The following is a 27,522-nucleotide window of genomic DNA, read 5'->3' on the forward strand; positions in this document are numbered from 1 at the left end:
TTGTTGTTTTGGAACACGTCTTCTTCATGCCCGACTATCTGGAGAGAGCAGTTGGAGACGGGAGCAATAAATTGCGTTTCTGTCTGGCTACGAGCTTTCACTGTTGACTGAAGTGACAATTCAGTATCTCTATTCCAAAAACATATCCTTGAAATCTTCCAACAATTGTGTTGCGACTTTTCGGGCTGCAATAAAACTCAAAGGATGGCTTCACTGGAGTCTGCTGAATCGATGCGGATGAAAAGATATTAGTGAAAGATATGATCAAGTCATAATGATGGACAGGGTTTGAATAAGAAGACGTTTTTTGTGACACTCCTGAGAATTATGTGAAAAACGGTCTGGAAAATGCGTCGCATATGCATCTTTCTGGTGGAGGTAAGTTCTGTGTGTTTTGCGCATAGGCTGCTGACCACTGGCTCCTACCAGACTTCAGCCCATCTTCCCTCCCACGGCTTTTACAAATGTAATCAAAGAAATATAAGCAATCGTTTGGTTATGATAGGCAGATTTATTTCCACGGACTTCAGCTAAGTGTAACCTGGGGGAAGCCTATTTAACAGATATCATCCCATCCAGATGTTGTTTTGGATATTTGCCCCCATCTTACCACTATTTAAAAATGTTCCATTAAAAGCAAAAAGCATTTCCCTCAGCTAAAAGGGTTGAACCACAGAAATCCAAGCCTTGAGCTTTTTGGATGTGTTTTTTTCATCCCCACGTTGCTCCACAGAGCTCTTAATATTATGGACAATCTGCATCATATTAATAAGCTATCATATTACTTTTAAATACAGGCAGAAGCGGCAAAAGGCATGTTTACTTTTGGGTTGCTAGTAAACACTGAACCATGGTCCAGTACTTTAGGTTAAGATGGCATGAGAAAGCAAGTAGCTTATTTCCCATCCCAAGTGACATGATTCTTCACTATCTGGGACTAAAGGCACACAGCCTTCCTCTAATGCTGATGCTGAAAAACCCGGATTTGGGACACTGAAGATTAAAAACAGTTCGTTAATGCAGCAAGAGCAGTCTGTGTAAAACTAATATTTTACTTCCAACACATAAATAAAAGCAAACTTATTGATTTTACGTGTTTTAACCTATTTTTAACTTACCAGTCAAATTATCTCAGAAAAAAAAGCTTTTCCAAGATCAATTACACTTCAATCATTAATTATATCTTCTTTGTTTTATGACAAACAAAATGGAGAGCCAACACAAGCAACAATAAAGACATGTGGTTTGGTGCACTCAAAAGAGACATCTCTGCTTACTGATGTTATTACAGATGCCTGAGGTGAATTACTTCATCTAGCCTACCTCCTACCCATTGTGTGAGAAAGCTGCAGCACTAAGAATAGTCAAGAATCCACTGAACCTTTTTGAAATCCCCCTGCTTTCTATTCACGGCGTGTTCCCATTGTTGTGATTTAAGACCATGGGCCCCAACTTCACTCCCGTAGGCAGCAGCTCACACACCGCATGCCTGCTAAGGTCGAAGGTGAGGCTCGCTGGAAATACTTAGACCTAATCTTATCAAAGTGTTGCAGTCTCAAATCACATTAACAGAATTACAGGCTTGTTTTAGCCTATCAATTTACATCACGGCTGCTGGTTGAGCTGTAATTACTTGGAAGGAAGTGGGCGGCCAAGCAGCAGTAGGCTACTGTACCCTGATACCTGGCCAGACTCACTGAGCGTGAAAAAGAAGCAGCCGGGGATCGGGAACCTGTCTTTGAAATCTGGGGCACTGTAGCATCTTATGTGATGTTACTAGATACACTACAGGTATTTCACTGTGCTGTAATCATCAGGTATGAATGTGCATTTACACAAGAGTAACATTTTTCAAAGCTAGTGAATTTTCATTAATATTAAAGCAATGTTCCGCATACCGCCATGAAAACCAGAATATAAACTAATTACCAAGATCAGATGCAGCTGGGCGAGTTTGTAGCGTTGGGATTTTTACTTCCCATTCATTTGAATGAGGTCATGAAAATAGACTGAAAACTGACATTTAACACGTTTGTGAGCAGTTTCAACAACAGATCCCGCATTTAAGACAACAAAGCAGTCCTCGGCCGTCCTCATTTTGCATTTCTATTCTTCGTTTACAAGAAGTAGATCTGGACTCCCAAATAGGAACTAGCTCTCCTAAATGGTATCCCTCCGCTATGTTCTCTTCTATCAATAAAAATGCTATTTGGCGAAATCATCTTTTAAAACGTTGGACCAACAGTCAATTGAAAATCACAGTAGCAGGATCTGTTGTTGAATCTGTTCACAAACGTGTTAAATGTAAGTGTTCAGGCTATTTTCGTGGGCTCATTCAAATGAATGGGAAGTAAGATCCGAATGCTACAAACACGTCCAGCTGCATCCGAACTTGGTGATTAGTTTATATTCTGGTTTTCATGGCGGTCAAGTGCTGAATAACCCCCATGTTAAAACTAAGTGGAATATTGCTTTAAGGACCATTATTTTCTAATGATTACAGCCGAGTAAAATGCCAGATGGTTACCGTGTTAGATGTTGCATTATTTATAGGTGTGTTTTATTTAAAGAGGAAACATTGGGCTTATATGTAATAGGCTACAATCTGTCCGTGTCTCCTGTGCATCTGGATTAGAAGTCTACTACAGACAGTTGTGCTTCATAATGATCCGCTGCATTAAGCGTTAACCTAGTTTAAAGTCACTTAGAGTATTTGTTAAACTAAAAGAAAAACTGATGACATTAAACGGTTTCCGGTCTTTTCTTTTTCTCTCTCTCATAAAGTGGCAGTGACAGATACTTACTGTCTGCCACTATGGATCAGTGGTTTCTAGTGTTATGGCAGCAGGAGTGACACCATGCAACATGTAGTGTAATACATTTTACTCACTGATTGGTAGCCGGGTCGCCAACCTCCCTGGATTGGATAGGAAATTCCCACAATCAGTCTCAGTCCCCCAGGCTGTTAGAAATCCATATTCAGGTGATTTTTGAAGTGAGGGGATAAAATATTAATTTGGAGCGTTCCATTTCAGTGTTAAGCAGATATTCTCATTTAAAAAAAACCTTGAATAGAGGTTCTTGTCTATTCTAGCCTGGGATGTAAATGGGGTCAATATAGCCTTAACCATGGTTAGGAACCAGTCTAGTGAAAACATACTAGCACTTTTGCCACATTAAGACCCAGCAGAAACAGGCTCATGACCCATTTTGGGTTGACAACCTTAGTTATAGTATGAGCCGCCTCGAACAAGAACATGCAAGCATTATTTGAATGCCTGGTTGCATATCCCAAGTGCTTTCTCTCCTCACAGACACTAAGTAGGCTGTGCTTCATCATAGCTTGACTTCAGTAGCTTATGCCGTTTTCTGTACGTTTCACCACACTTGAGGTATGTTCCTCTTACAGTCTCTACACACACACACACACACACACACACACACACACACACACTGTTTTGGCAGCAAGTAAAGATTTATATCTCGATGTGTTAACTGAAATAATTCAAATGTAACATGACATCACTCTGAGACAAGGTCACTCCTAATTTTTTATTGAACCTTGAATTCATAAACATGAAAGAGTGTTGAAAGAGAAAATGATTACAGACAACAAAGTGCTTCAAATTAGGAGCATTGCATTAGGCAAGAGGAGTTGTTAATACATGCACCATCTGCCCAAGGGCAACAACAGTCTTCATTCAACTTCATTTATCCCACATGGGGGAATCAAATGGGCACAGCAAGAAAGATTAAAAACACCAGGACACTGAAAGCACTAAGACCTATTTATGTTTTCCATTGAATCAATGCGTATCACCTGTCAATTATATGAGAATTAGACTCGTTAATTATGCATTACCACTGGGACTTTTCTCTGTTTGCAGGTGTCTGCCATCGTAAGCCTTCTCCCACCAGGGTCTTTGGCAGATTTGACCTGTGAAGCTCTGCTCATGCTGTCAGGGAATGTGTCATGTAAGTCAAAGCCTAACATCAGGAACACATGGACATTTCCTTTGTGCCAGTGCCATAACAGACTGTTTCTTACCACAGCACAACTAGCTGTAACAAGGTTTAAAATGGAAGTATGGTGCAATATAATCCATCTTGAATGTTCACGTATTCGCTCACAGAAACAAATGTATTGCACATGTGTACGCACACACACACACTCTGCGTTCATTCCCCACCCATAACCCTAACCACTAAATACCTAACCCTCATCCTAAATCAAGACCCTTGTGGATATTGGCAAAATGTCTTCAAAGTAGATATTTTGTAATTGCTCAATTTTTGTGTAGACCTCACAAGTACAGCAAAAGACCTATACCACACACACACACAGACCAATACACAGAAATGCACAGGAATGATAATTTTGTTATTTTCCCCTTGGCAATAACTGTAAGGCATCCCAAGCCACTCTTAAAGCAGCAACACTGCAGTAATACTATCTGCATTATACAGTATAAGCATGCTGTCACACAGCTCAGTAGTAGTTGTATATTATGAGGGCAATTAAAAAGTTTTGTAAAAATGCTGCATTCCCATTTTACTTGTGTATAGCTTGATTAACTCATTTCAGAGTTAATATACAAAGCAAAGGGGTGAAAACGTATTGGTAAAAGAAAAAATCTCAAAGCACAAGAATTCAGCATCAAGTTTGCCCTCAAGCCCCTCCTCCTTTCCAGATCCTTTTTATCTAAATCTTCTTGAGTCATTACAGCAATAATAGCATGGACCTCGGGGCATGTCTAGATTCATATTCTCTGCTATGGTCCTGTTATTGCTTGGGGAAAGGTCTGTCACCAGTGTTTACCGTTGCCCTTTAATGTTCACCCTTTGTAGATGTTAACTTGGATCTAATGAGATTTTCCGTAGCCGCCTCTTCTAAACTCTTCAAACAAGGATCCAGGTTATTGATGAAATTCTCTCTCTGGATTGCAGTGCATTCATTGGCCTCCTGGAACCAAACCTCCAGCAATGTCACAGGTCAGTGGAGCAGCAGGTTCTCAGATGTGTGAAACCGATTCCTGCCCGTTTACTACGAAGTAAACGTTGTTGTGGAATAGTCCACATGGGGAGCAAGTTTGATCTCATCTCCGATTATAGGGAGTAACATCAAAGATAAGTGCAATGCTGGAAATAGACTTGGCGTCGTGCCGCAGGAGACAACGCTCAGCACAGCGCAGGAGTAATCATTAAAGCCTGCAAACACAAACGGCTTATTCAGCTCCGCCATTTATTGCCAAGATCATTGAAGCATTGTCAGAATTTCACCAAGGCTATATGTAGTCATGAGCTATGCCGAGTATGTATGTCTGCGTCTGACATTTATGTCCCCACTCTGCAGTCCCGGGACTCTACTGTGACACCTCCATCGATGGCATTGGCACCTGCTGGCCCAAGAGCAGTGCGGGGCAGATGGTGTCACGACCCTGTCCAGAGATGTTCTACGGTGTCAGATACAACACCACCAGTAAGTCCACAAAGTCAACCCCCCACCCACCAAACCAGAGTGCGGCAGTGCAGCAGTACTGTAGCTGCAGCGACAATAGATTCCAAAGATGATTTTTTTCTTTTCCACTCGTCTTCCCCTCGGGCAAATCTTGTTTACGTACAAATTAGCATGAGCATACAAATTAGCAAGACACACAAGAGTGTAAAAAAAAAAACATGCATACACAAAGTAGGACTGCGGCAGATAATTCTTCATGGACTGCTAGAAGAAAGGAGCTCAAAAAGCGTGATGTGTTTTGAAAGCGAGAAAAGTAGTGCACCGGCTGTGAGGACTGGTGTTTGCAGGCGGACTAAAGGTAAAAGTAAAGTGGGACGATACACTAAATGCGCTTCAAAACACCTTTACTGATCTCTGAAACACTTGAGCCCGTTAAAACCATATTTCACTTTTGGTAGAGCACTTTAACTTTTCAGCATCCACATACACGCAGACATTCAGGAGCAGTCAAACTCTGACATTATCTGTCCTGGAGAGTCACTACTAGCTTTTTTACCCAGCTCTTAATATCAATAATCAATACAGTCAAAATTACTGCTTGAAACATGATCTGGAACATGGAATGTAATAATCTGACCTACATGTACTTTTCCTTGTAGGTGTGTTAGAAATATGATTTTTAGGCTGGGATTTTGTGAAAGTAAGAAAGTGGTGCAGAGGTTTTGGTAGCTGACTATTCTTGAACTCCATTTGAAATCTAGAGCAGTGGTTCTCAAATTGGGGTCTGGGGGAACCCAAAGGGGTCCTTGAGGTGGTTCCAGGGGGTCCCCCCAGCAAAATGAGGAATAGTCCAATTGGACAATGTATGAGAAAGGCTATTATAATAATTTATTTCACTCTCACCGCTATTATCTCCCCAGATAAAGTGTAGACAGTTATAAAATTCAATACAAAATCACCAACAAATATCTTCCCGTATGGGGGTCCCTGGGACAAAATCATATGAAATGGGGGTTTGTAGTCTAATATGTGTCTATTTGCGGGTCCACAGTAAGAAAAGATGTAAAATAACCCTGGCTCTAGAGCAATCAAGGCCCTGCAGATATAGCTTTTGGCATAAATTAAATTCAATAAAAGTATGAAGTAAAAGCAAATTTTCTAAAAATGTGTCTCACGGTAATTTAAGGCCTTAAACCCCATAGGACCCTTAGGAGCCACTGCGGAATTAAGGACTACAGCACTTGTAAGAGAGAGGGAACGGCTCCATGATTCAGCCTGAGCTCGCCAATAATTTGACATCCAGAGGTTCATTTCACCTTGGGGATTAACATAATGTTCTCTGTTCAAGCATAGCCTAACAGCCTAGAAAAAAAACCTGCTCATCATGTGACATTACCATTGAAGGGCTCCAAAAGACCACAAAAGGTCAAAAAGTAAGCATATTCGAAGGGATTCGGGTTACAGGGTAGCAGCCTATTTATGCTGCTTTATGGAATTCTACCAAATAAATAGATTTATGCAGGATTTAGACTTATTGAATTTCACTTTCCTCCATGATATTAGCACTGCATTGGACACCATGGGCTTGATTAAAAGGGTAACAGCACTACTGTGTTCTTAAGGTGTATTTTTAGTATTAATGTATTATGAATCATCATTAAATATTTGATATTGTTCATAGAGGTGGTCAGAGGAGGCCAAGAAAGCTCATGCAAGTAATCACCAGCACCTGACCTGTTAATTGCTGCAGTTTAATAGACAAAATGGTCCACAAAATGCATTTTTCTGCAGAAAGTACATACTGTCTATTTCAAAGGTCGAAAAATTTCCTTTATCTTTGTAGACTCTTGTAATGCACCACTTTAGAATAAAATAATTCTCAGTTTTTATTCAAGGTCTTATACTGTATATCAAGCAATTTGCGCTGAAGCTACCAGTTCCTTTCTGCTGTAACATTGCATCAACACAGTCTCTTTATCATAGCGAGGACACAGAACTCTGAAAGTATGTTTAGATTTTTCTTTTACCATCACGCTATTCATCTTAAACACACACACACTGAGCAGCAGAAAATGGCAGAAAGGGTCTAATTCTCTATAGACAAGGTGAACAGATGAGAGAGCTGGAGCGCAGAGCTCCCTCTAGATAACTACACTCTACAGTATGATTCTCAGGGTATTACAGGCAGAAGCCTTTTTTCCTTTTTTTATAATCTGATGTCTGTCTCCGTAGCTAATTTCCATATATTTCAATAACAAAATGAAGACAGCAGCATTGTTGTTTCCATGTGAGCTTTAGTGCATTGTTTTAATTGAGTGTGCTACAAGCAGGTTTCAGATGGTATCAGTGGGATTTGAAGTAGATGATTTCAGGGGGAGGACTGTCTCAGCTTTTAAAGTTAAGAGGTCTGACTTTTTAAAAGATGTGTAAAAGCTTTGCCTTTAAATTTGAAAGTGCTTGACATCTTGATGTGCCAAAACAACACTGATTGTCAAAAGATTTAATTGTGTCTCTCCCCACGCACCAGTATCCTGTCTCAGCCAAAACACTCTCCAAGGATTGTTGGGATTCAGGTTGAGCAGACTGTAACCACCAGCAATATTAGTTTCAACTCCCTTTCATTGGTAACTGATTTATTGCCACCAAGAGACAGTAGCTATCAATTTCAGTGTTTCTATGCTACAACCTGACATCAGGAGTTAATCTACCATCTTTGCCTATTTGTTAAAGCTTATTTTTAAGCAGTTCCTGCTTTACTAGACAGCACGGTGCAAGGAGACAAAATTAGATGAAAGATGGGAGGGAGAGGCGGGATGACATGACAGAGGTCATGAACCGGACTTAAACCCACAATATTAAATCTATTCAGCCACTAGCATGCCCCCCATCTTGACCTACTTGCATAAGACACCAAAAGTAAGAAGACTGCACATAATTCACAGTAGATTACCCACAGCTGGTACAGTAGGGGGAATAGTATTAGCCACAAGCCAAATGCTGGCAAATGTTGTTGTTGCTATTGTGGCTGGTAAGGTTGTCTGCATTGCCAACAGTCACTGTGACAAGTAAACAACCCACATGTGGACATTCTGCTATTTCCTAAAAATACATTTGGCCGGTGAAAAATGCAAAATCGAATTGGATTTTTTTTAATCCAACAGCCACTGTGTCTGGTGCTTGAACATGTTTGCTTCCTGCCCTGAATAGCAGTAATATGAAATAGCAGTTCCATGAATCAGGATAGAGGTACTGGGCTGGATTTCCAAAATTAGATTGTGACAAATCCTAGACTTAAGTTGCTGAGCCATAGGAGCTTGTTTTCATGTTTCCATTGAGTGCATCTTTTAATCAGAACGAGTCCGCCGTCCGCATTTATCAAACTGGTCAAATTAAGAGAGCTGACTGAATCGCTGGCCAAAGCATTAAGAGCTACAAAGGCGAACGTGCTTGGATCAGACGTCCTGCTGAGACTCTTGATGATTACCAGCCCGGAACTAAGCCTAATTGGAGCTATCAGCACATGCTAAATATGCTAAATATCTAATCATTGCAAACTACTGGATATCTTTGATGCTCTCTCGGACTATTACACCATGTTGTCAAACATATGCATGGGGGGAATGACAGACATCCAGGGGGCGTTGTCCAGACCATTCAGCCGCTGATTCGTGACAGGTGCCCATGGCGCTGCACGCCCTCCTCTTGGTTCGTGACTCAGCCTGGCATAACTATCTTTGTTGTTGCATGTCTCGCCCCACCCCCGAACCCCTTCACCATTTTTTGCCAAGCTTGACTTTCCCTTAATGGTCCCCAGAGGGAGACCAGAGTGCATTTGTATATATGTGTGTGTGTGTGTCTGTGTACTATATGTGCGGAAGCATGGATGCATTTGTGTGTATGAATGCGCTCATGTTTGTTTATGTGAGTGCCCATTTCACTGACTTGCTGTGAGTTGTCGGGTCTTGCGCCAGTCAAAGCGGATGGCGGGGGGGTGTTTTATTTAGAGAAGTGCTCGCGGTCAGTGGGGTGGCAAAATCCCAGCCCCTGCTCATCCTTTTGCTCACTCATAGGGAATGCAATGCATCTTTTTGTTGAATGAGCTCGAGCACAGTGGAGAATTCTTTGAATATTAATTTATGAGTGTATGTGGGGGAGTGGATGGGTAACATCAAAGAGAGAAAGATAGAGAGCGACAGATAAGTCAAAAGAGATACTGAGTGTATGCATTTGCCTGGCTGAAGTGGTGTGTGTGTGTGAGTGTGTGTGTGTACACGCGCACGCCTGCAAAGGTGCATACCGGTGTTTTCTCCTTACAAACATCCTGGCAACTCTCCAGGGCCCTAATAAGTAAGCTGAAATGGAAAGTAGATTATCCTCCTCTCTTTAGACCTCATTCCAAAAAGGGCTATGCAGTACTTTGTAAACCCTAGGGGCGTCTCATTCCGCAGAACCAAACTGAACTGAGCTGTACTGCTCGGGCCAGAATACACACCCAGCGTGAAACTGGCATTGGTTCCCTTCAACATTAACTGCCCTTAATTTCTTAGGAATAGCTCCAGCCAGTTGTCCTTTGGGCGAATTCACCAGGTTTTTTATGAAAATAAGGTGGCAGTCTGGGCTCCCACCCAGGAAAGCAGCGCTGCATGTGCTTCCAGAGGGCAGGTATAACTGCTCATCTGAACACCACTGATATTTTCTATTAGTTTCTATAACTAGATGGGAGCAGTGGGAGACGTGTTCGCCCCCTGCCTCTGTAACGCACTACCTGACCATTTCCACTAGTCATTTGGTATTTGCATGTAGAGCTCTTTGAGGTTTTTAATCACAAGAAAGACACTTATATAATATTATTAACTAGCTCCGATCACTTCATGTGGAAAGTTACAGTCATATACACACTCACTGATTCAATTAAGAAACTCACCTCGTCTTGCCTCAGGTTTTATGTGTTGTTAGTGAAATAGCTTTATTTGTGGTACAGATTGAGTTACAGCTATAGAGCCAGGATAATTTCCTTTCACACTAACTTCCCCTGCACAGCTCTTCACTTCCATGAACAATGGCTGACCTGCATAAACAAGTCAGCGCATCACATTACCTCTCGAATTTATGCAGTTTGTTTTGCTCTATATCAGCGTAAGAAACATAGGAGTTTGCAAACTCATTTGGTGCTCATAAATTGTTATTTTCTTCTCTGGTGGGGTTGGTTTTAATTAGACCCCCGTACAAAATACACAGAGGAGGAAGATGCTACTTAGCTGCAATCATTAATCCAATGTGTTGAGGCGCTAATCAAGTGTGACTAAATTTGGGTCAGCATATTTGCTTGGTATAGGCCTACAATTAATTTCAATAAGGGACTATTCTGTCATGCTTTGCCACTTCGGTGTCTTTTGAGGTGCACACAGTATCCTCCAAGAATCATCTTTGTCACTAAGCCATAAGGTGCTGCAGTGGAAGTGTATTTGTGTGAACCGCATTGTTTGGAATTGAAATGAAAAGGGAATCAGGAGGGAAAGAGGGCAAATCATTTAGCCTGAGGCTTGGAGGGGTGCCAGTGTTCCAGCCACATGGCAAGGACTGCTGTACCTACTGCTCTTGTTTCCACAGGGAGGATTTAGCACCTGGCACAGGGCAGTTACTGTTTTTAACACCCATTCAGAAACAACAATGTCCCATCACTAAGCAAAGATTAAAATTGATTTGTATTGTAGGCTGCATAGCTACAAACAATGAAATCCAATATCAGCCATCTAAGATAGATGAGACAAATCTGTATGTCACTAATATAACTCCTGGCCAATAACCAGCTTGGCAACAGTCACCCCACTGACTTCTCCAAATGAAATCAGTGGTTATTTTAGGGACCTTGAGCTTATGACCTATGCAAATAGTATTTTATGATGCTGTCAATGGTTCACCCCTGCAACCTTAGCAGGGAGTAACCTTAAAATAACTGCAATCTGATTAAGGTGTATTTTACTGTAACAAATTACAGCTGACATATTTTGTCTTCACATTATGTATGTATTTGTTATATATGAGGTCTAATTTGACTATGAATGTTGGAGGGGAAACTGGAGGGGGGAAACGCCACTGAAAGTGTACGCTGTATATTTTCACATATAGTTGTGGCAGATAAATCATTTATTTTTTTCTTTGAAGCGTCAGGAATTGGACTCCATGCCATCCCTGTGTTAAACACACACCCCAGGCTATACAAATGTTTTCAGATTCAGAATCTATTAGCCAATCTGAAAAAACAGGGTCACGATAGAAGTGGGAGAGATTAGCAGGCAACAAATCACACCCGTGCTTGCGTGTTTTACATTATTAAATTAAATCAATCTTAACTTGATTTACTAACTGACTAGCTGCAAGACCCTCTTCCCCTCTTTCTATACATACTGACAGCAAGCTATGCCTAAATAAATTTACATTCATTGTCTAAAGCACAAGTTAGACCAAGTTAGACTCATGACATTAATTAAGTAGTAGTTTATTTGCATGAGATCTCAGCTCTCTGGCTCCTCAGTTAATCAGCTATTTTGTAAAATACATTAATGTCAGGCTTCTTGGCTTGCTAGTCAACGTTTGCAAATGAACTGTTGGCAAACAGTTTGTAACATATTACATACACAGCGTAGAAGCATTCCTTCTACAACATTGTGCTTTAATATAAAATCTATGTGTTAATAATAAAAGAGTTTAGCTTTAGTCCATGCAAATTATTTGCAATGAAGAACCTGGAAGAACTTTCTCCCATTCTCCATGCGATGTCATGTGAATTTGATTTGAATAGGAGAGGAGGATTATGGGAGCTGTGTGAATACTTGTAGCTATGGTGTGGAGATTCATAGTTTAATTTTCACCATAACGGAACTTTTACTTCGTTTTATTACTTAGATTCTGACAGAGTGACCTGAGTTTTTCGCTGTGACCATAGAGTAATGTGTAAAGAAAGGACAAATGAACTGAAGTTAGAGTCAGAATTTGTGTATCATAATGGGAAGGGTGACACAATGTATATAGTATAATAATAAATGTACCATCCACATTGCTCTGTCAAGTATGAGTGGCTGAATTTGGCTCAGAAACATGGGTTGCATTTTTGCATAAGCATTTATTTATTCAGGTCAGCATCAGTTGAAGATGGCAGCAAATTCTGTTAGCTGGCAAACGTGGTATTTAAGCTTTAATTGGGTGAAAAATAAGCTGAGTGACCAATCAAAAGGCAAATTTTAGTTATTTTGGAAAACCTGAAATATTACTCAGCAGAGACATTTGGGAGCCAAATAAACAGTTTTCTTTAAAGTGAAGAGAAAACAAGTAAAACAGTTGAACTTACTTAGGTCAAACTAATTACTGTATAGCATGTCTAGAACTTGTACTTATTAATAGATGGCTCTGCAGTTTCCATCAGACATCATGGTTCAGTCAGTTTTAGCCGGCTGAAACGCATGAGTGATTTGTTTGCTCTGCCACTCAGAAGTCAAGAACGTGACCCTGTCCCACTCAGCAAGACCGTCAAGATTTTTGCATGTTCCAGTACATCTCTAAAGCATTGAAGGTCTTGAGGGATCGTCCTTAAGGAATCTAAGAATCCATTATGACTGAAACATCATATTGGGCTGTCCTGAAAGACTCAAATACTCTTAAAAATAACTACTACATGGATCCTTGAGACTCCATTAGGAATTTAACAGGACTGAAAATTGTATTTGTTTACAATGTAAATACATTTATCATTATGGTTAATAAATATAGTACATGTAGCAGACCTTAACTTTTCACTGTGTCAGAATTCTGAACAGACAGTTTTTTAAACTCTCCCTGATTTTTGCACTTGGGGTTTAGCGAATATCACAGACTAGATAATATAGATTTGGGATGACAGTCCCCTTACTCTGTCAACATGCTATTTTAACCCAGCTCATTGCACATCATTGGCCTCAGGCAACCCAATACCTTTTTATTCACTACCCTTCCCAAAAGTCTTTTCATTTTTATTTAAACGTGCATTTAGGGACCTTCCCAAAGTGCAATTAGGGTCAATTTATTCCATGTAAAAAGCAACCTTGTTTAGTGTGTTTTGCCATATTATCCACTCATGTTCACAGACTGGACACAGGGTCATTCCTTGGGTAAAAGGAGCCTCATTGCACAATTAGGATCTTAACCTCTCATCCTAATCATGAGGATGTTGGTGCATGTTTCAGCTAACAATTTAATTTTCTTTCTGTGCCTTAAATCTTTTGATTGTGTGTGTGTGTGTGTGTGTGTGTGTGTGTGCGTGTGTGCGTGTGTGTATTAGTCTTAGTCTCTGTAGTGTTTTTCAGCTCTTCAACAAGGCACCTATCTAACCCTCTAGTGGCAGAAGCCAACTGTTTACTGTTTTGTGCGTGCGTTTCAAGCTGCACTAAGCAAGATTTCTGGGTAAAAATACACCTGTCTTATCAGCCTAAATCACAAAGTGGGGCTGCAGTAGAGAAGAGCGTTCCACCCCCCATAATTGAGGCACAGTAGACTCGCCTTATTTGCCTGAATTTATTTCTGGTATGGACACTAGTAGGAAAACTCCTCTGCCCACAAGAAGTGATGAAACGAAACCTAAGAGTGAAATACAAACTGTCTCAGTGCTCTGTCCAGAGAAAGCTGGACTCACCAGTGTTTTTTCAATTATTTTTTTGCCTCTCTCATCCCTTTACTGATACCACGTTACATGACTTTCGGGTATCCAAAGTTCAAACAGCTTTCGAACAGTTTCCTCTTGCTGCCTTTTGGAGCCGCCGACATGCAAAGTTGCCGTAATGCAGCTTTAACTGGGTCAGTGTGTAGCAGGTTATAACTGAAAAATAGCACGCCTGCTCAGTAAAGTTACACTGTGTAAATAAATGTAAAAAATAATAACAATGTTTGGGCAGAGGGTGGTAGACTGTCCTGACAGCAGACGTGTGAAAAATCACAGTTTCTAAGACTTCCTCTAATGATATCTCTCCCTATTAGTTTCAAAAGCAGAAAAGGTCACAGTGCCACTAAGAATTGGCTTGAATTGACTTTCACCAAGTGACTGGGTCTACATTGGAGGAGACCAATTGGAAATGGAACCTTTTAGAGAAGCAGATTATAATTCCACACCATTTGTATTTATGAGAGAATTAACCTTTTAACATCAGCCTTTGTCTCCTTCCGTTTCCTCCTCTTCTGCTGCAGATAACGTTTACAGAAAATGTCTAGCAAATGGGACATGGGCTTTGAAGGGGAACTACTCCATGTGTAAGGCCATACTTCATGAGGAGGTAAGACACTGTTCCAATGTGTGTGTGTGTGTGTGTGTGTGTGTGTGTGTGTGTGTGTGTGTGAGTGTGTCCATCACGATTAATGAGGGTTTTCCTTAACACTTTTAAAGGGCGATTGTACATAGTGGAACAGCAACAAAGAATCACATGTTAATCAAAAACAAACAACAAACGCAAGGTTAGTGCTGAACTGCAGAAGGTTAGCACCGCAGTTGTATTTGAGGTTTATTTATAGTAAATTGTGATGCAGGCCTTGGTTTCCCACGGTGCTCACAGCCTTAAAAGGCCACTTCAGTCAAAAAAACAACAACAACAACAACACTGAAAATACAATCCATGGCATGTACTATGGCATCTGCAAGAGCTTCACTGAATGATTCTGGTTCAAAAGCGCAATGAAATATTTCAAATTAGCATTGCACAAGTGCTTCCATTGTGACACTAATGTCATCCTGTCCTGACCGAGGTTCAGGGGGTTTGGCTGGTTTGGCAGTGGGGGTGGGGGGTGGGGGGTTGGGGGTGGGGGGGTGGGGGGGGGGGTTCGGGGTGATGGGGTGGACTTCCATGCAAATTGTTGCAAAGGGAGTGCTGTTTGTTATGTGATGAATTAGATCCTGAGCTAATTCATTTGACAGCTGCATAATTTGAGGAAATAACAGTGAGTGTGTGAGTGTGAGTAAGTGAGTGTGTGTGAGTGTGTGTGTGTGTGTGTGTGTGTATGTGAGAGAGAGAGAGAGAGAGGCGGCGGGGGGGGGGGGTCTGAAATTGATGTTAGAGTGTTAACCAACCTACAGCTATTTCTCTTTTAGACAGCCAAGTGTTTAATTTGGGAAATTCTTCAAAAAGGACTGGCAACAAGCAAACAGCAAATACAGTGATTTTCTAAGCAGCGCCGTCCTCTGGCGATGTGAGCCAGTTGTGAAGCCAGTTGTGAAGCCAGTTGTGAAGGCGCGGCAGAGAAGACAACATGGTTGGGTTTGGTTGAAAAGTGCTGCAGTTATGTTCCCGCAGTGCTCCAGATAGGCCTTTATCCTTTTACATGCCACTGTTTTTTTTGCGTGCTCTCAGCTTCCACCTGGACGCTGTATTGTGATGTGCAGATGTGATGTGCGCACACTGTGCTCCAAAGTCATTTTAATTAGGATTGAACAGGGGACAAAACATTCAGACAGAACAGTCTGACCCAGAATCAAGCTATAACATTCGCAAGTGGAAATTTGAAGCCAACTATTCTATGTAAAATCTAAAACTACTTAACTTAACACTAATCGAAATATGTGGTATTTTTGTTTTTCCTGGCTTGACCATGTGCTGAAACATAATACAAAGCAAGCGAATTAATAATAAAAAAGATGATTTGCATAAACATTGCAACCTTAGTTTGCTCAGGTTCAAATAAGGTTTGTCACCATGTTTTGTTGTTTCCATTATTTAAGACAATCCAAATCTGTATTCTTTTTTTTTTTTGTTGAGTTATCTTTTTTTTTCTTTTTAAAGTGATGCTTATCCTGACAAAATGATGGCATATATACAATTCATTATGGAATATCGCTGAGGCTAATAGCATCTTAGATGCAACAATCCAAGATGCAGTCATTTGTAAGGTTAATTTGTAGATATTGATCTATGAATACAGATATTGATCTCTGAACAAGAGGCAGCAGTGTTTTGGAATGAAAATCCTTCAGTTACTGCTCATTCAGAGTCTCTATGGCTGATGTCCGATCGATCCCTGCAGATGATGGATATAGTGTATTTGACCTTTTAGAATGTGTGTTTGATTTTTCCTTTTCTAGCTGTGAAATAAATCACTTGATGGGGGGCTGATTGGCATCTGGGGTGGGAGGGGCTGGACACCAACTAGGTTCTCTTTTAAGTTCAGCCAGTATTGAACGGGATGTTTCACGGTCCCACTTGGGAGGAGCAGCTGAGTAGATCAAAGCTTATTGGAAAGTTTGTTTCAGGAAAAAAAAAAAAATCCTCTTTCCTTTTGGGATTCAGCTCGAGGTTATTTTCTCACACATACAATGAGAGGTTTTGTCATTTTTTAGAGTGAGAGAGAGAGAGAGAGAGAGAAAGAGACAGAGAGTGAGGTTTGATTTTCGACTCTTGTGGCCTACACACTGGGTGAGACCTGCGGCTAGTGGTGGGTGAGTCTTATATTATCCCCTTGTCATCCACTCCTCCTCGGTGTAAACTCAGTTCCCATTTCAAATTGCCCTACTATCAGCCATAAAACCAAATGATCTATTGTTAGCTTGATTCACGTCAGGACTTGTTTCTATTGTCTGGAAAATATGCTGACATTTAAATCAAATTAACTTGTCTTTTTAATTTGTCATGGAAACTTTACTTTCCATGAAAGACAATTTACCAGAAGACACATGGCTGACAGCCAGAACTAGAAATGTCTATTCCGATACTACACCTGCATTATGAAACACCTTGATATAGAGATTAAAGGAGTACACTGACTTGGCCCATTGGTCACCTTATGCAATATGTGACGTGAGGATTGGCACCAAAATCACCTCTGTGAGCTCGGTCTATGCATGCTAAGGCTTTAGCTTACAGTACATTAAGTCATTCTAGGGGACTAGCATTTTCCTGAAAGTGAGAAAGTGAGAGGTTGTGGCAGCTCTAAGGCTGGATGGTTAGTTAATTGTAATGACACACATCTAAACCTGCCAGGCTTGATTAGGAGATTGGTAAAATAGACATAAAATTCGACAAAAAGATCCACTTTCAATGGCAGATCTCTCCTGCAAGACTTCCAGTATAACTACGTTTTTACGCTGTTGACTCATAACAGACTTCACAAATGATGACAATTGAAATGTTGTTTTCAGAAGTCATTAATCTACAGGCCATAGAATAAAAAACAATACCAACTTTAACTACTAAAAAGGTCTATCCTCATACTTTGGATAATGCTAGTTGCCTATGATTACCTAACATGCTGTATGCTAAAGCGTTCACACCGGACAGAACTGTCTACCAGACTCATGATTTTGGTGCCAATCCTCTTGTCAGATATTGGGTAAGGTGACCAACGGGCCAAACTCATAAAGTCGGTGTAGTCCTTTGATGTAACCATGTGGGGGAAAACAGTTGGCATTGTTGGTCTTTGTCCACCGGACTTGTAAAGACTTAAAGATATGAGCTGGTGCACCACAATGTAGTGAATGGGACAGATGACGTATTTCAGGGTGGGTGGGGCACGGATTAAAGATGCCCACATTTAATCTGGGCGTAGACACCAGTGGGTTACATAAATCCACTTACAGCGAAGATTACTGTTGGTAGCGTGGGGGAAATCCAATCACAATGGATATCTGAGTCACAGACAGTGATCTTAGGCACTGATTTAGTCAAAAATGTGTCTATGTTCCACTGGTAATACCTTCCGCTACAGTACTGCCACTGGAAGGCCCCATGTGTGTATATATATATATATATATATATATGTGTATGCGCGTGTGTGTGTGTGTGTGTGTGTGTGTGTGTGAGAGAGAGTGCGAGCATCCATGTATTCATGTTTCAGATCGCACCAGTCAGTTCTAACAAATTACATTATGCCCAAAATAGAATAAAGAGGATTCTGAATCTTTTAAGCCTTTTGTTATCACGAATATATTGTTTCTGTAAATCAAATGTGACACAGAGAAGCGACACTCCGAGAAATGCCCTAAAGACTTACACAATTCTGTATTTTTTCTTCCTTTTTTTTTTCTTCCAGAAAAAAGGCAAGATGCACTACCAAATAGCTGTGATAATAAACTTCCTGGGTCACTGTATTTCTCTGGTGGCTCTCCTCATAGCCTTCTTCCTCTTCCTGTGTTTGAGGTAAGTGTCAGTTCCACTGTCACCAGGCCACTGATAATCCTTAAGACATCCTTGATCTGACAGAGACGTCATATTCTCAAGATCCCTCGTTCAAAGCGCCTCTCGTTCTTATTCAAAAACCGTTTGGTCATGGGATGAAACCTTCCCTATCTCAATCCCGCAGATGTAAAAGGGTTTAGAAGCCCACAAAACTAGGGCACATTTCCCCACAAATGGGAATAATAGCCCCATCTCGGAAAGCAGCAAAAACCAAAACAGTCTTGTGGCGGCCTGGTGGGACGGCGGTGGAGGTGGAATGGGTTTCTCTGACAAACAGGAATAAACCGTGCGTTAAGGAGAGAAAGGTCTTAGCACCGTCAACAACAGCCGTAGCTGTTATCGATCCCCAAGACACCCCCAGGGAGTGCTAAAAGCGTGAAAGGGCACAGAGAGACGTCATAAATAGAAGCTCTACAGGACAGCGTTTATGCACTACTTGTGTTTGTGGGCCACAGTGGTTTGGACAGAGAGGGAGCGAGATGGATGAGGGATAAGGGTATAAATGGCATTTTGGTATAGTCAAGCAGTTTGGCATTCATTGCTCACCTTCTTAACTTTGTAATGAGATTGTGCGGAGAAAGGCCAACACTCCTTTTGAGTTTGTTGTTGGTTGTGGATGGTGGCACGGGGAGTTGGAAGGGAAGAAGAAAGAGAAAGAGAGAGTGGGATTTTCAGAAGGCATTGAACCCAGTTCATCTTTTAACAAAGGCCCATCTGGAGAAGTGTTCAGCTTTCCTCTTAATTAATACGCGTCAGTCTGTGGTGGCTCCACTGGCAGGCTGCCAAGGGAAGTGAGGTCACGCAGCGTAATGAATACGACTGTTTTAAAAACTTCCCTCACTGCCCTCCTGGCAGTAGCTGGCTCTGTGATACCAAACTAATAGCAGCTCCAATAACACAGTGGGGGTAAATTAGCTGCTAGATCATAGGACACCAGTGATATATGGTCCGCTTTATGTGTAGGTTCGCATGTTGTAGCCCCAAGGGCTGCTTTTATACTTCTGTAGAATTCTAATTTATTATTACAAAGTGTAGTGCAACATCTCCATGTGGTTGTTTCTCTGTTAATAAGGTTGTTTTTCCCTTTTAGAGTTCCCTAATTTGTACATTTTTTGCCACGTGAAAAGGAACAAAAGTATGATGCCACTGGAAAATTCTTACTCATGTGTGTCTGCACAGTTAGCACAAAGCCGGTGCAAGTGATACCTATTAAGAATTGATGCATGCTAAAAAATAAATCATGTCATTCATGGTTGGCAGAGGAAGAAGCAGGCTTTGCTCACTGATAATGCCGTCAGCTGGTGACAATAAATGAGACTGTCACTACGGTGACTGAGGTTGGTTTGTTCTGTCCGTTCAGTCGTGTGCTTCTATTTTCAACCACACGCTTTGAGGCAGTTGGGGTAGATTTTAATTGTACCCTAAGGTCAATTTATGTACAGCATTAAAAAACATCAGACTCTCAGGACACGACAAAAACAAGAGTACAAATAGTGAATAAAATGTTACTTCATATTATATTACGAGTGAGGAAGACTTCAGAGTGATGTAGAATGCTATATTTCTTCATTATGAATCAGTTTCATCTACATATTCAGTTTTTTTCTTTCAGATATTTCTTTATGAGTGATCTGATGACTCAATAATAGCTAATCATTTTGAGTTTAAATTTCTGAATTCAGCTCGCACAAACACATTAAGACTCGCTCACATGCAACAGAAGTTGTTCAAGGAGGAGAAAGCGCTTCTTGTTCCCTCTCCCTCACCCAGATAGCTCCAGCCGGTCTGGTCACAAGCTCGCTTTTAGGTTACGACTGTCCCAGAAGATATGCATCTCTCCTCTCAGTATGAAATCACAAACTTTTCCTCGGCACAATAGGATGTTGTGTAAACATTGGAAAGAAGCAAAAACGTGTACAATGCCTGAGGTTATTGTGTTCCTCCCCGTCTCACAGGAGCATCCGCTGCCTGAGAAACATCATACACTGGAACCTTATTACTGCCTTCATCCTGAGGAACGCTACTTGGTTTGTCGTCCAAATGACCATGAGCCCCGAAGTACACGAAAGTAATGTGGTGAGTGGCGGTCTATGGAATTGACTGTACAAAACAGAAACATTCTCTTATTCTCTATAGGTGTATAGTGATGGGCTGTAACTGGAAGACACTCAGCCAATACTGAACAATTGTCCAACTTGCTCTCACACCCAAAGACATTATTCCTATCACTTAAAGTTTAAATTAAATTGATTTCTTGATCCTGCAAACATACCTGTGGGATTTGGAGTCAAGTCTCTATCTTATGTTTCATAGTTATGGCTAAAAAAACAACAAGAAATCCCAGATCTGGATCACCACCAGAATCTAATCAATTGTTCCTTGGCCAAGGCTGATCTGTCCACCAAATTTTATGTATTTAAATCAAATGTAACTTAATCTGATCATCGGTTTTGGAAATATCCTGCAGACAACCAAACAAACTAACAGGGGTGAAAGCATAACCTCCTTGGCGGACGTAATAAGCAGTGCAGGCGTCATATCTTCAATTTTTCACATCATTTAACACAATACACATTCTCTTGCACTATTAAATAAATCAGCCATTACTCTAACTGTGAGAAACAGTTAACAAAACTATTCATTCTGTAGGTTTGGTGCCGCCTGGTCACCGCCTCCTTCAATTATTTCCACTCCACCAACTTCTTCTGGATGTTTGGCGAGGGCTGCTACCTCCACACCGCCATCGTCCTCACCTACTCCACCGACAAGCTGCGCAAGTGGATGTTCATCTGCATCGGCTGGTGTATGTACATGTCATTTTAAACAGCTACAGCTGTATGAAAACCTTGTAATTCAAATTTTGGCACATTTCGTATTTTTTACATGTTAAAAGCAGGTTTGGGTCAACTCACTTTCAACTGAACTTTCTTTAAACTCAACTTAAACTAAAAAAATCCACTTTCTGCATAGACCGAATTGAAAGTCTGATGGGTCCCATGACTAAACGTCCTGACCATAGGACTGCTTGACTTTTGGACATACAAGGATTTCCTCTGGCAGCTGTGAAATGTATTGGTGTGGAGTTCACGAAACACCCCTTTTCACACTGTCAAACCAAACTATGTGGTGCTGAGATTAGGTGTATTGTGCCAGCTGGATTACATTTCCCCCAAGGCGGTGTGAAGTCTCTTCGGAAATGACTGTGTGAACAGGAAATGGCAGAATATTTCAGCACGGCTGTGAACAAAATAAATAGGATCAATTTTTATTTGCTTCACTTAGCTTTAACTCTCAGGCCTCCAGAACAGAAATATTAATAAGTCAGAGACAGAGATATGGGCAAGAGATAAGAAAAAAAAATCCCAGCTTGTTCAAGCCATCTGGGGCTGTGAAAGTAGATTTCCCTGAGGTTTAACACTGCACTGTGGACCATACACTATATGGCTAATGAAATGCATTGTTGCCAATGGCCAGAGACATGGATGACAAGGAGGATGGCAAGGTCTTCCTGCTCCTTGTCAGTGTAATTTGGCAGCGAGAAATGGCAGTTTGTCCGCCTTATTATAGCCCTATAAGTCAGCAAAACAGAAAATCACACTGCATTATCATCAAGCAGAGTCCAGCTTTTCATTCATTCACAAAGAAATATTCAGCTGGTGACAGGTCTTGGCTTGCATCTGTGGATCACAGCACACAACCGACAATTGCTTTTGGCAGCGCTTGGCAGGCACTGGTGCTGCACTGAAAAAAGACAAGGATTTGATATTCCAGTGTGAAATCCCTGGAGTGGTATTATGTGATTTCCATAGCTAAGAAAGATGAAGGAAACTGTCACTTTGTCTTTCGCCTCACAGGTATACCGTTCCCGATAATTGTGGCATGGGCCATTGGGAAACTGTACTACGACAATGAGAAGTAAGCCCTTTGATTTGACTCTTGATGTATTTCCTAGACATGCAAAGAGATTGAACCTCTTCCTGTTTCCCTCAGCACCCATACTGAAGGACGAAGGCAAAGTCAAAGTGTATTGCATTAAAGAGATGAATGTCCATTAATAACCTGTTGTAATCACATTTACATTGTACAGGATTCTTAATGACACATTACCCCTGCAGCCGTTTTCACTTTAATTGGCAATGCTCAGTTTGATTGATATTAGTAGTCTCTTTTCGCACCTATTAGATGGGCGATAATCGATTCAACATTAAGGACTGTGATATCTAAAAGGGATTAAATTTGTATTATTTTAAGTTAAGTGTAACTTTGAAAGAATTAATCGCCAGCCAAACAAGAAATCGCTCTATGTTTCCCTAACTCATGTTTTGGGCAAATTGCCAATTGGCAGCCATGTGTGATTGAGGTGTTTGTTCAACTAAGCCATTTTAGACCCCCAGAGCACAAAATGGGAAATTAATGCCAACACATATTGGACTTGGAGGGGCATTTATTATTAAGGAGGCTGAATGACAATGCAAACACCTGAATGAGATGAGAAGTATGCATGACTGATTGCTATTGTTGACATTTCAGGTGCTGGTTTGGGAAGCGAGCTGGAGTGTACACAGACTACATCTACCAAGGTCCCATGATTCTCGTGTTAGTGGTAAGAGATTTTTCCCCCAATAGTGGCTGTAAGTGCAGAGGCTGCCTTATCTAGAGCTGCCCAGTGCTATACAGTAGTTAGTCTTCACACTCTCAAAGAATGTCGAGCAGACATGAAATGTTGGATGTGCTGAAACATTCTTCATCTCCGTAACGATAAATCTGATGTTCTAATATTTTGCCTACCAAGTGTAACTTATAAATCTTAGCCACTTGGCAGCTTATATTATGGCTGCCAAAAATATGAGAGTCATTTTTGATTCTGCCCTGAATTATGAGAATCCAGTCTGTCCAAAGGGATGTTCAGTCTTGTTTCTACCTGTTAAGAAATATCTCTAAAAATAGGTTACTTCCATACTTTTCACACTTGGAGAAAGAGATTCACACTTTTATTCCACCTGGTATTCACTATTGTACTATTGTGAATCTCTGTATTCTTGCTTCAAGCATAAAGCGCTCTCTCATCTACAACTAGTTCTGAATTCAGCAGCTAGGCTTTTAAGTACAGCTAAGAGGAGAGATCACATAAGATGGACGTCTACCCACCACCTCAATCTCAAACATAACAAGACTGGGCCTAATCCTGCCGTCTGCCGTCTCCATCAGCTGCGACAACACCCCCGCGTTACCCCGACTCCTCCTCGCACCGCTAAGAACCTCCATGTGATCCTAGACAGCCAACTCTTCAGCAAGGCTCACATGAACGCCGCAGCCTGATCCCGTAGATTTGCACTCTACAGCATCCGTCGAATCCAGCCCGGCCTCACCAGGGACTCAGCCCAGCTCCTCGTACAAGCTTTAGTCATCTCACGTCTGGACTACAGTAACTCCCTCCTGGCTGGGCTCCCAAAATACTGTCTTCAGCCCCTATAACTCATTCAGCACACGCCTGACCAGTGCCTCTGCTAATACTCCCCCCTCTGCAGCAACCTGGCTATTTCTCCACTCGATTTCGACCCCCGCTGGGTCCCCAATGGTGGAATGACCTTCGCATCCCAGCCAGAACAGCGGATCCTCTATCTTCTGTCGCAACCTGAAAAACTCATCTCTTCGAGCAGCACTTCATGTTCGCCTCTCCCCTACCTTGCCGTTTCTCCTAAAGCGCACACCCTCCTCCTCCCATATCACCCTCCTGCTTGCACTGAAAATTCGCTACTCTTGTTTACAATAATCCCTTCTGCCTGGCTCTTATTTCTTTACCTAGCATTTGATCCTGCAGGATCATTCTAGGGTCACAGGAATACTTGCGGTGTCTGTTGTCAGGGTGCTGTGTTTTGAACCTTGGCTCACTATTGGTGGCTTTTCACAATATGTTGGCAATAAAATTATCGACTACTATTACAATTATGATTACATAAAGGAGGTTATTCAAATGTTAATATAAGCACTAATGTATGGGGTTGAGTAAAGACTAGCAAGATGGATAGTCCCTGAAAGATTGTCAGGCATCTGCTCAGGCCAAGGTCAGGTCAAGTGGACTCGGAAAGTATTCCTATAGCTATTTTCTCTGCCATGTTTCATCATTCACACCTATACTGCTCCGTCAAGGGGATCACTTGACGCTTTTAATTTTGTCATTGCACTTTGAGTACTAGTACTAATTGGGAAAATTACAATTAACACTTCAGGTAATCGAAAAAAAATATGCTTATTAGCATTATTAACATTCACTGAACACAACTGATACACTGGCTGGTAACAAGCTGAACATCTGGTGTATCTCTATTACAGACTTTCTCATCAATTTACCTGAGATCTGTAAAGAGAATGGAGTGCATAGCAAGGAACAGTGTCCTTAGGGATACCACTGTAATGTCTTTATAAAGAATGACACAATGCTGTGTCTGATTTCCCCACAGATCAATTTTATTTTCCTCTTCAACATAGTGAGAATCCTCATGACCAAACTGCGAGCCTCCACCACATCTGAGACTATTCAGTACAGGTAAATTGAATGTGACTTCAAGAGAAAAATTGAAAAAGAAAATGTTTGAGATACTCCACTACTTTTCTTTTGATGATGCAGTAGTGTGTTTTATACTTAATCTTAATCAATGGTGTGTGGTCAGGGGATGCAAGAGGGCCTTTTGAGGCCAATGCAGTGTGGGTGAAATGAAATATTAAAGACAGTAAGACAAAGTAAGACAAAGTGCTATCGCCATTCTCCATTCAAAAGGGTTTTGGTGCCTGTAGAGTTGTCTGTGTGTCTGTCATGGCCGTCTGGTCACCGGTCTCCTTATCTACAGGAAAGCTGTGAAGGCCACACTGGTACTTCTTCCTCTCCTGGGAATCACATATATGCTGTTCTTCGTCAACCCGGGGGAAGACGAGATCTCTCAAATCGTCTTCATATATTTCAACTCATTCTTAGAATCCTTCCAGGTATGTTTTAGTTTGATTTAGTTAGCACACACAGTGAATTTGTAAACATTTGAACATCCAAAAGCTTACAGGGATGAGCTGCTATTACCTGAGTATAATGTCATCTTTTTGTGTGGATGGATTTTTTTAAATGCAAAATAGACAGTAATGGTAATGAGTGGACAGCAGAAATCGTGCTCCTCTCAGGAAACAATTGAATAAATGGAGTGTTTGTGATAAGCTGCAGTGTGTGCGATTAAAACGGGATTAGAGTTGTTGATGCATCGGATGTCCTCCATTTGATGATGTTTTGTTCCTCTCCTTATCTCCCTCTCCCTCTCTTGCAGGGCTTCTTTGTGTCAGTATTTTACTGCTTCCTAAATAGTGAGGTAAGCAGAATCACATCTGCTATTGATCTAACATTTTATGTTCCCTAGGCTCAGACGCTTATTTATATTTCCCAACTTTAGGCCAATTCCCTGCTCCCTATTTAGTGGCTGGTGCTGTGTGGTAATGCTGAGAATTGGGTGATGAAGCTCGGAGCACTTGTATTTAGGGCACAATTAAGACTTGTCATGTGCCAACATAAGTGACATCAATTTCTACACTATGACATTGTCAGTCCTAATTTGTTTCCATGGACAAATCGGGGATGAAACTCACTCAGAATAGCACAGAAATATTAAGATACATGCAAAATATGTCAGCTCTAGATATTCAAGGTATTCTCTTAACTAGGAGAAATATGTAAGATTAATTTGTATAAACAAGCAGTTCTGATGTTTGCCATTGTGTGAGCTTGGAAATATCAGGTTCTATCTGACCTTTTTGTTTTTTTGTTACTTAATGCGTATGTGTTGTTATTTTTCTACCACCAGCCATGTCCTGTGAAATAACAGATATATAAAGATATATAAATTGCATATTCATGTAGTTTCCCATTGAAACTGTGATATATAAACAGCCAGATAGAACCTTACAGAACCAAATCCAGATAAAACCTAGATAAAAACTTATATTTCCAATCTCACAAATGAGTGCATTTACATGTACACCAATAGCGCTGATTTGGATATGAGCTACGATATGAGCTAGAATACAACATGCATGCAAATAAATTCATTCACCAATAGGTTTACGGAATGATCAATCAGCTGATTGACCAGCCAGCTTCCTAATTCCTATGGGTTGTTCTCGACAGGTACGGTCAGCTGTGAGGAAGCGGTTTCACCGGTGGCAGGAGCAGCACTCTATCCGGGCCAGGATGACCCAGGCCATGTCCATCCCCACTTCACCTTCGCGGGTCAGCTTTCACAGCATCAAGCAGTCCACATCGCTATGAGAAAGGAAACCAGCCTTGTCCTAGATGCGTGCTTTGGGAGAAACCTCCAGCTATGGTTGTCATCATTTTCTGCCACATCACTGGAGTACACTAAAGCACTTTCTGAGCTGGGACAAGGCTAAGAGAGGGAGAGAGACTGAATCAGTCTCCCAGAACTCAGGAAGGACATTAAGCAGACTTTCAGGGAAAGATGGATGGGGACAGGGGTGGAGGACACTGCAGACTATATGATATAAGAGGTTAGTGGATCAAAAGAGGCAAGTGACCAAGTTGAGTTTAGGTCTGTGTCACTTTGAATTTGGGTCTGAACATACAGCTCTCAATACCTTGTAACGTTTGCCTGCCATAGAAATGTTCTGTTATATTCCTGCTTGCACTGTGGGGTTTTTTTGTGTGTGGCTATTTTACATCAATGGGAATTTGGAGCTTGTGCCGCTGGACTGCACTGAGCTGAATTCCGTCCCAGCGGACACTGGACTCAAATGATATCTCGCTACAGGGGCGGTGACTAAGTTATTACAATGAACTTTTCTGAATGTTTTTTTTATTTCACTGTCACAAACAATTGTCCGGTC

General features: G+C 41.2%; 1 protein-coding gene across 2 annotated transcripts; it reads left to right on the top strand.

The window, feature by feature from the left end:
• Nucleotides 1–348: 348 nt before the first annotated feature.
• Nucleotides 349–26,947, top strand: LOC139666491 (corticotropin-releasing factor receptor 1-like). 2 transcript variants are annotated; one of them, XM_071545736.1, is made up of 14 exons: nucleotides 349–378; nucleotides 3,888–3,975; nucleotides 4,948–5,004; nucleotides 5,354–5,479; nucleotides 14,672–14,757; nucleotides 18,497–18,603; nucleotides 20,598–20,718; nucleotides 21,292–21,445; nucleotides 22,497–22,557; nucleotides 23,173–23,245; nucleotides 25,104–25,189; nucleotides 25,491–25,626; nucleotides 25,953–25,994; nucleotides 26,807–26,947. In XM_071545736.1, the coding sequence occupies exons 1-14, from the start codon at nucleotides 349–351 to the stop codon at nucleotides 26,945–26,947; spliced, it is 1,308 nt and encodes a 435-aa protein (XP_071401837.1). The 2 variants fall into 2 exon arrangements, with proteins under 2 accessions (XP_071401837.1, XP_071401838.1); XM_071545737.1 differs by lacking the exons at nucleotides 349–378; nucleotides 3,888–3,975; nucleotides 4,948–5,004 and adding an exon at nucleotides 17,952–17,956 and having other exon boundaries at nucleotides 5,410–5,479; nucleotides 14,672–14,767; nucleotides 18,509–18,603.
• The last annotated feature ends 575 nt before the right edge of the window (nucleotides 26,948–27,522 follow it).

This window comes from Centroberyx affinis, unplaced genomic scaffold (genome assembly GCF_046629955.1).
Source record: "Centroberyx affinis isolate AG114_WGS23_722 - 3 ecotype Tasmania unplaced genomic scaffold, CSIRO-AGI_Caff_v1 ptg005038l_1, whole genome shotgun sequence".
Taxonomy (NCBI): Eukaryota; Metazoa; Chordata; class Actinopteri; order Beryciformes; family Berycidae; genus Centroberyx; species Centroberyx affinis.

Excerpts from the sequence above, each read along its gene's own strand:
- LOC139666491 (XM_071545736.1), top strand. The coding sequence starts at position 349 with ATGCGTCGCATATGCATCTTTCTGGTGGAG. Across the intron at positions 23,246-25,103 it reads CCATGATTCTCGTGTTAGTG|ATCAATTTTATTTTCCTCTT; the intron begins GTAAGAGATTTT and ends ATTTCCCCACAG. Across the intron at positions 25,627-25,952 it reads CATTCTTAGAATCCTTCCAG|GGCTTCTTTGTGTCAGTATT; the intron begins GTATGTTTTAGT and ends CCTCTCTTGCAG.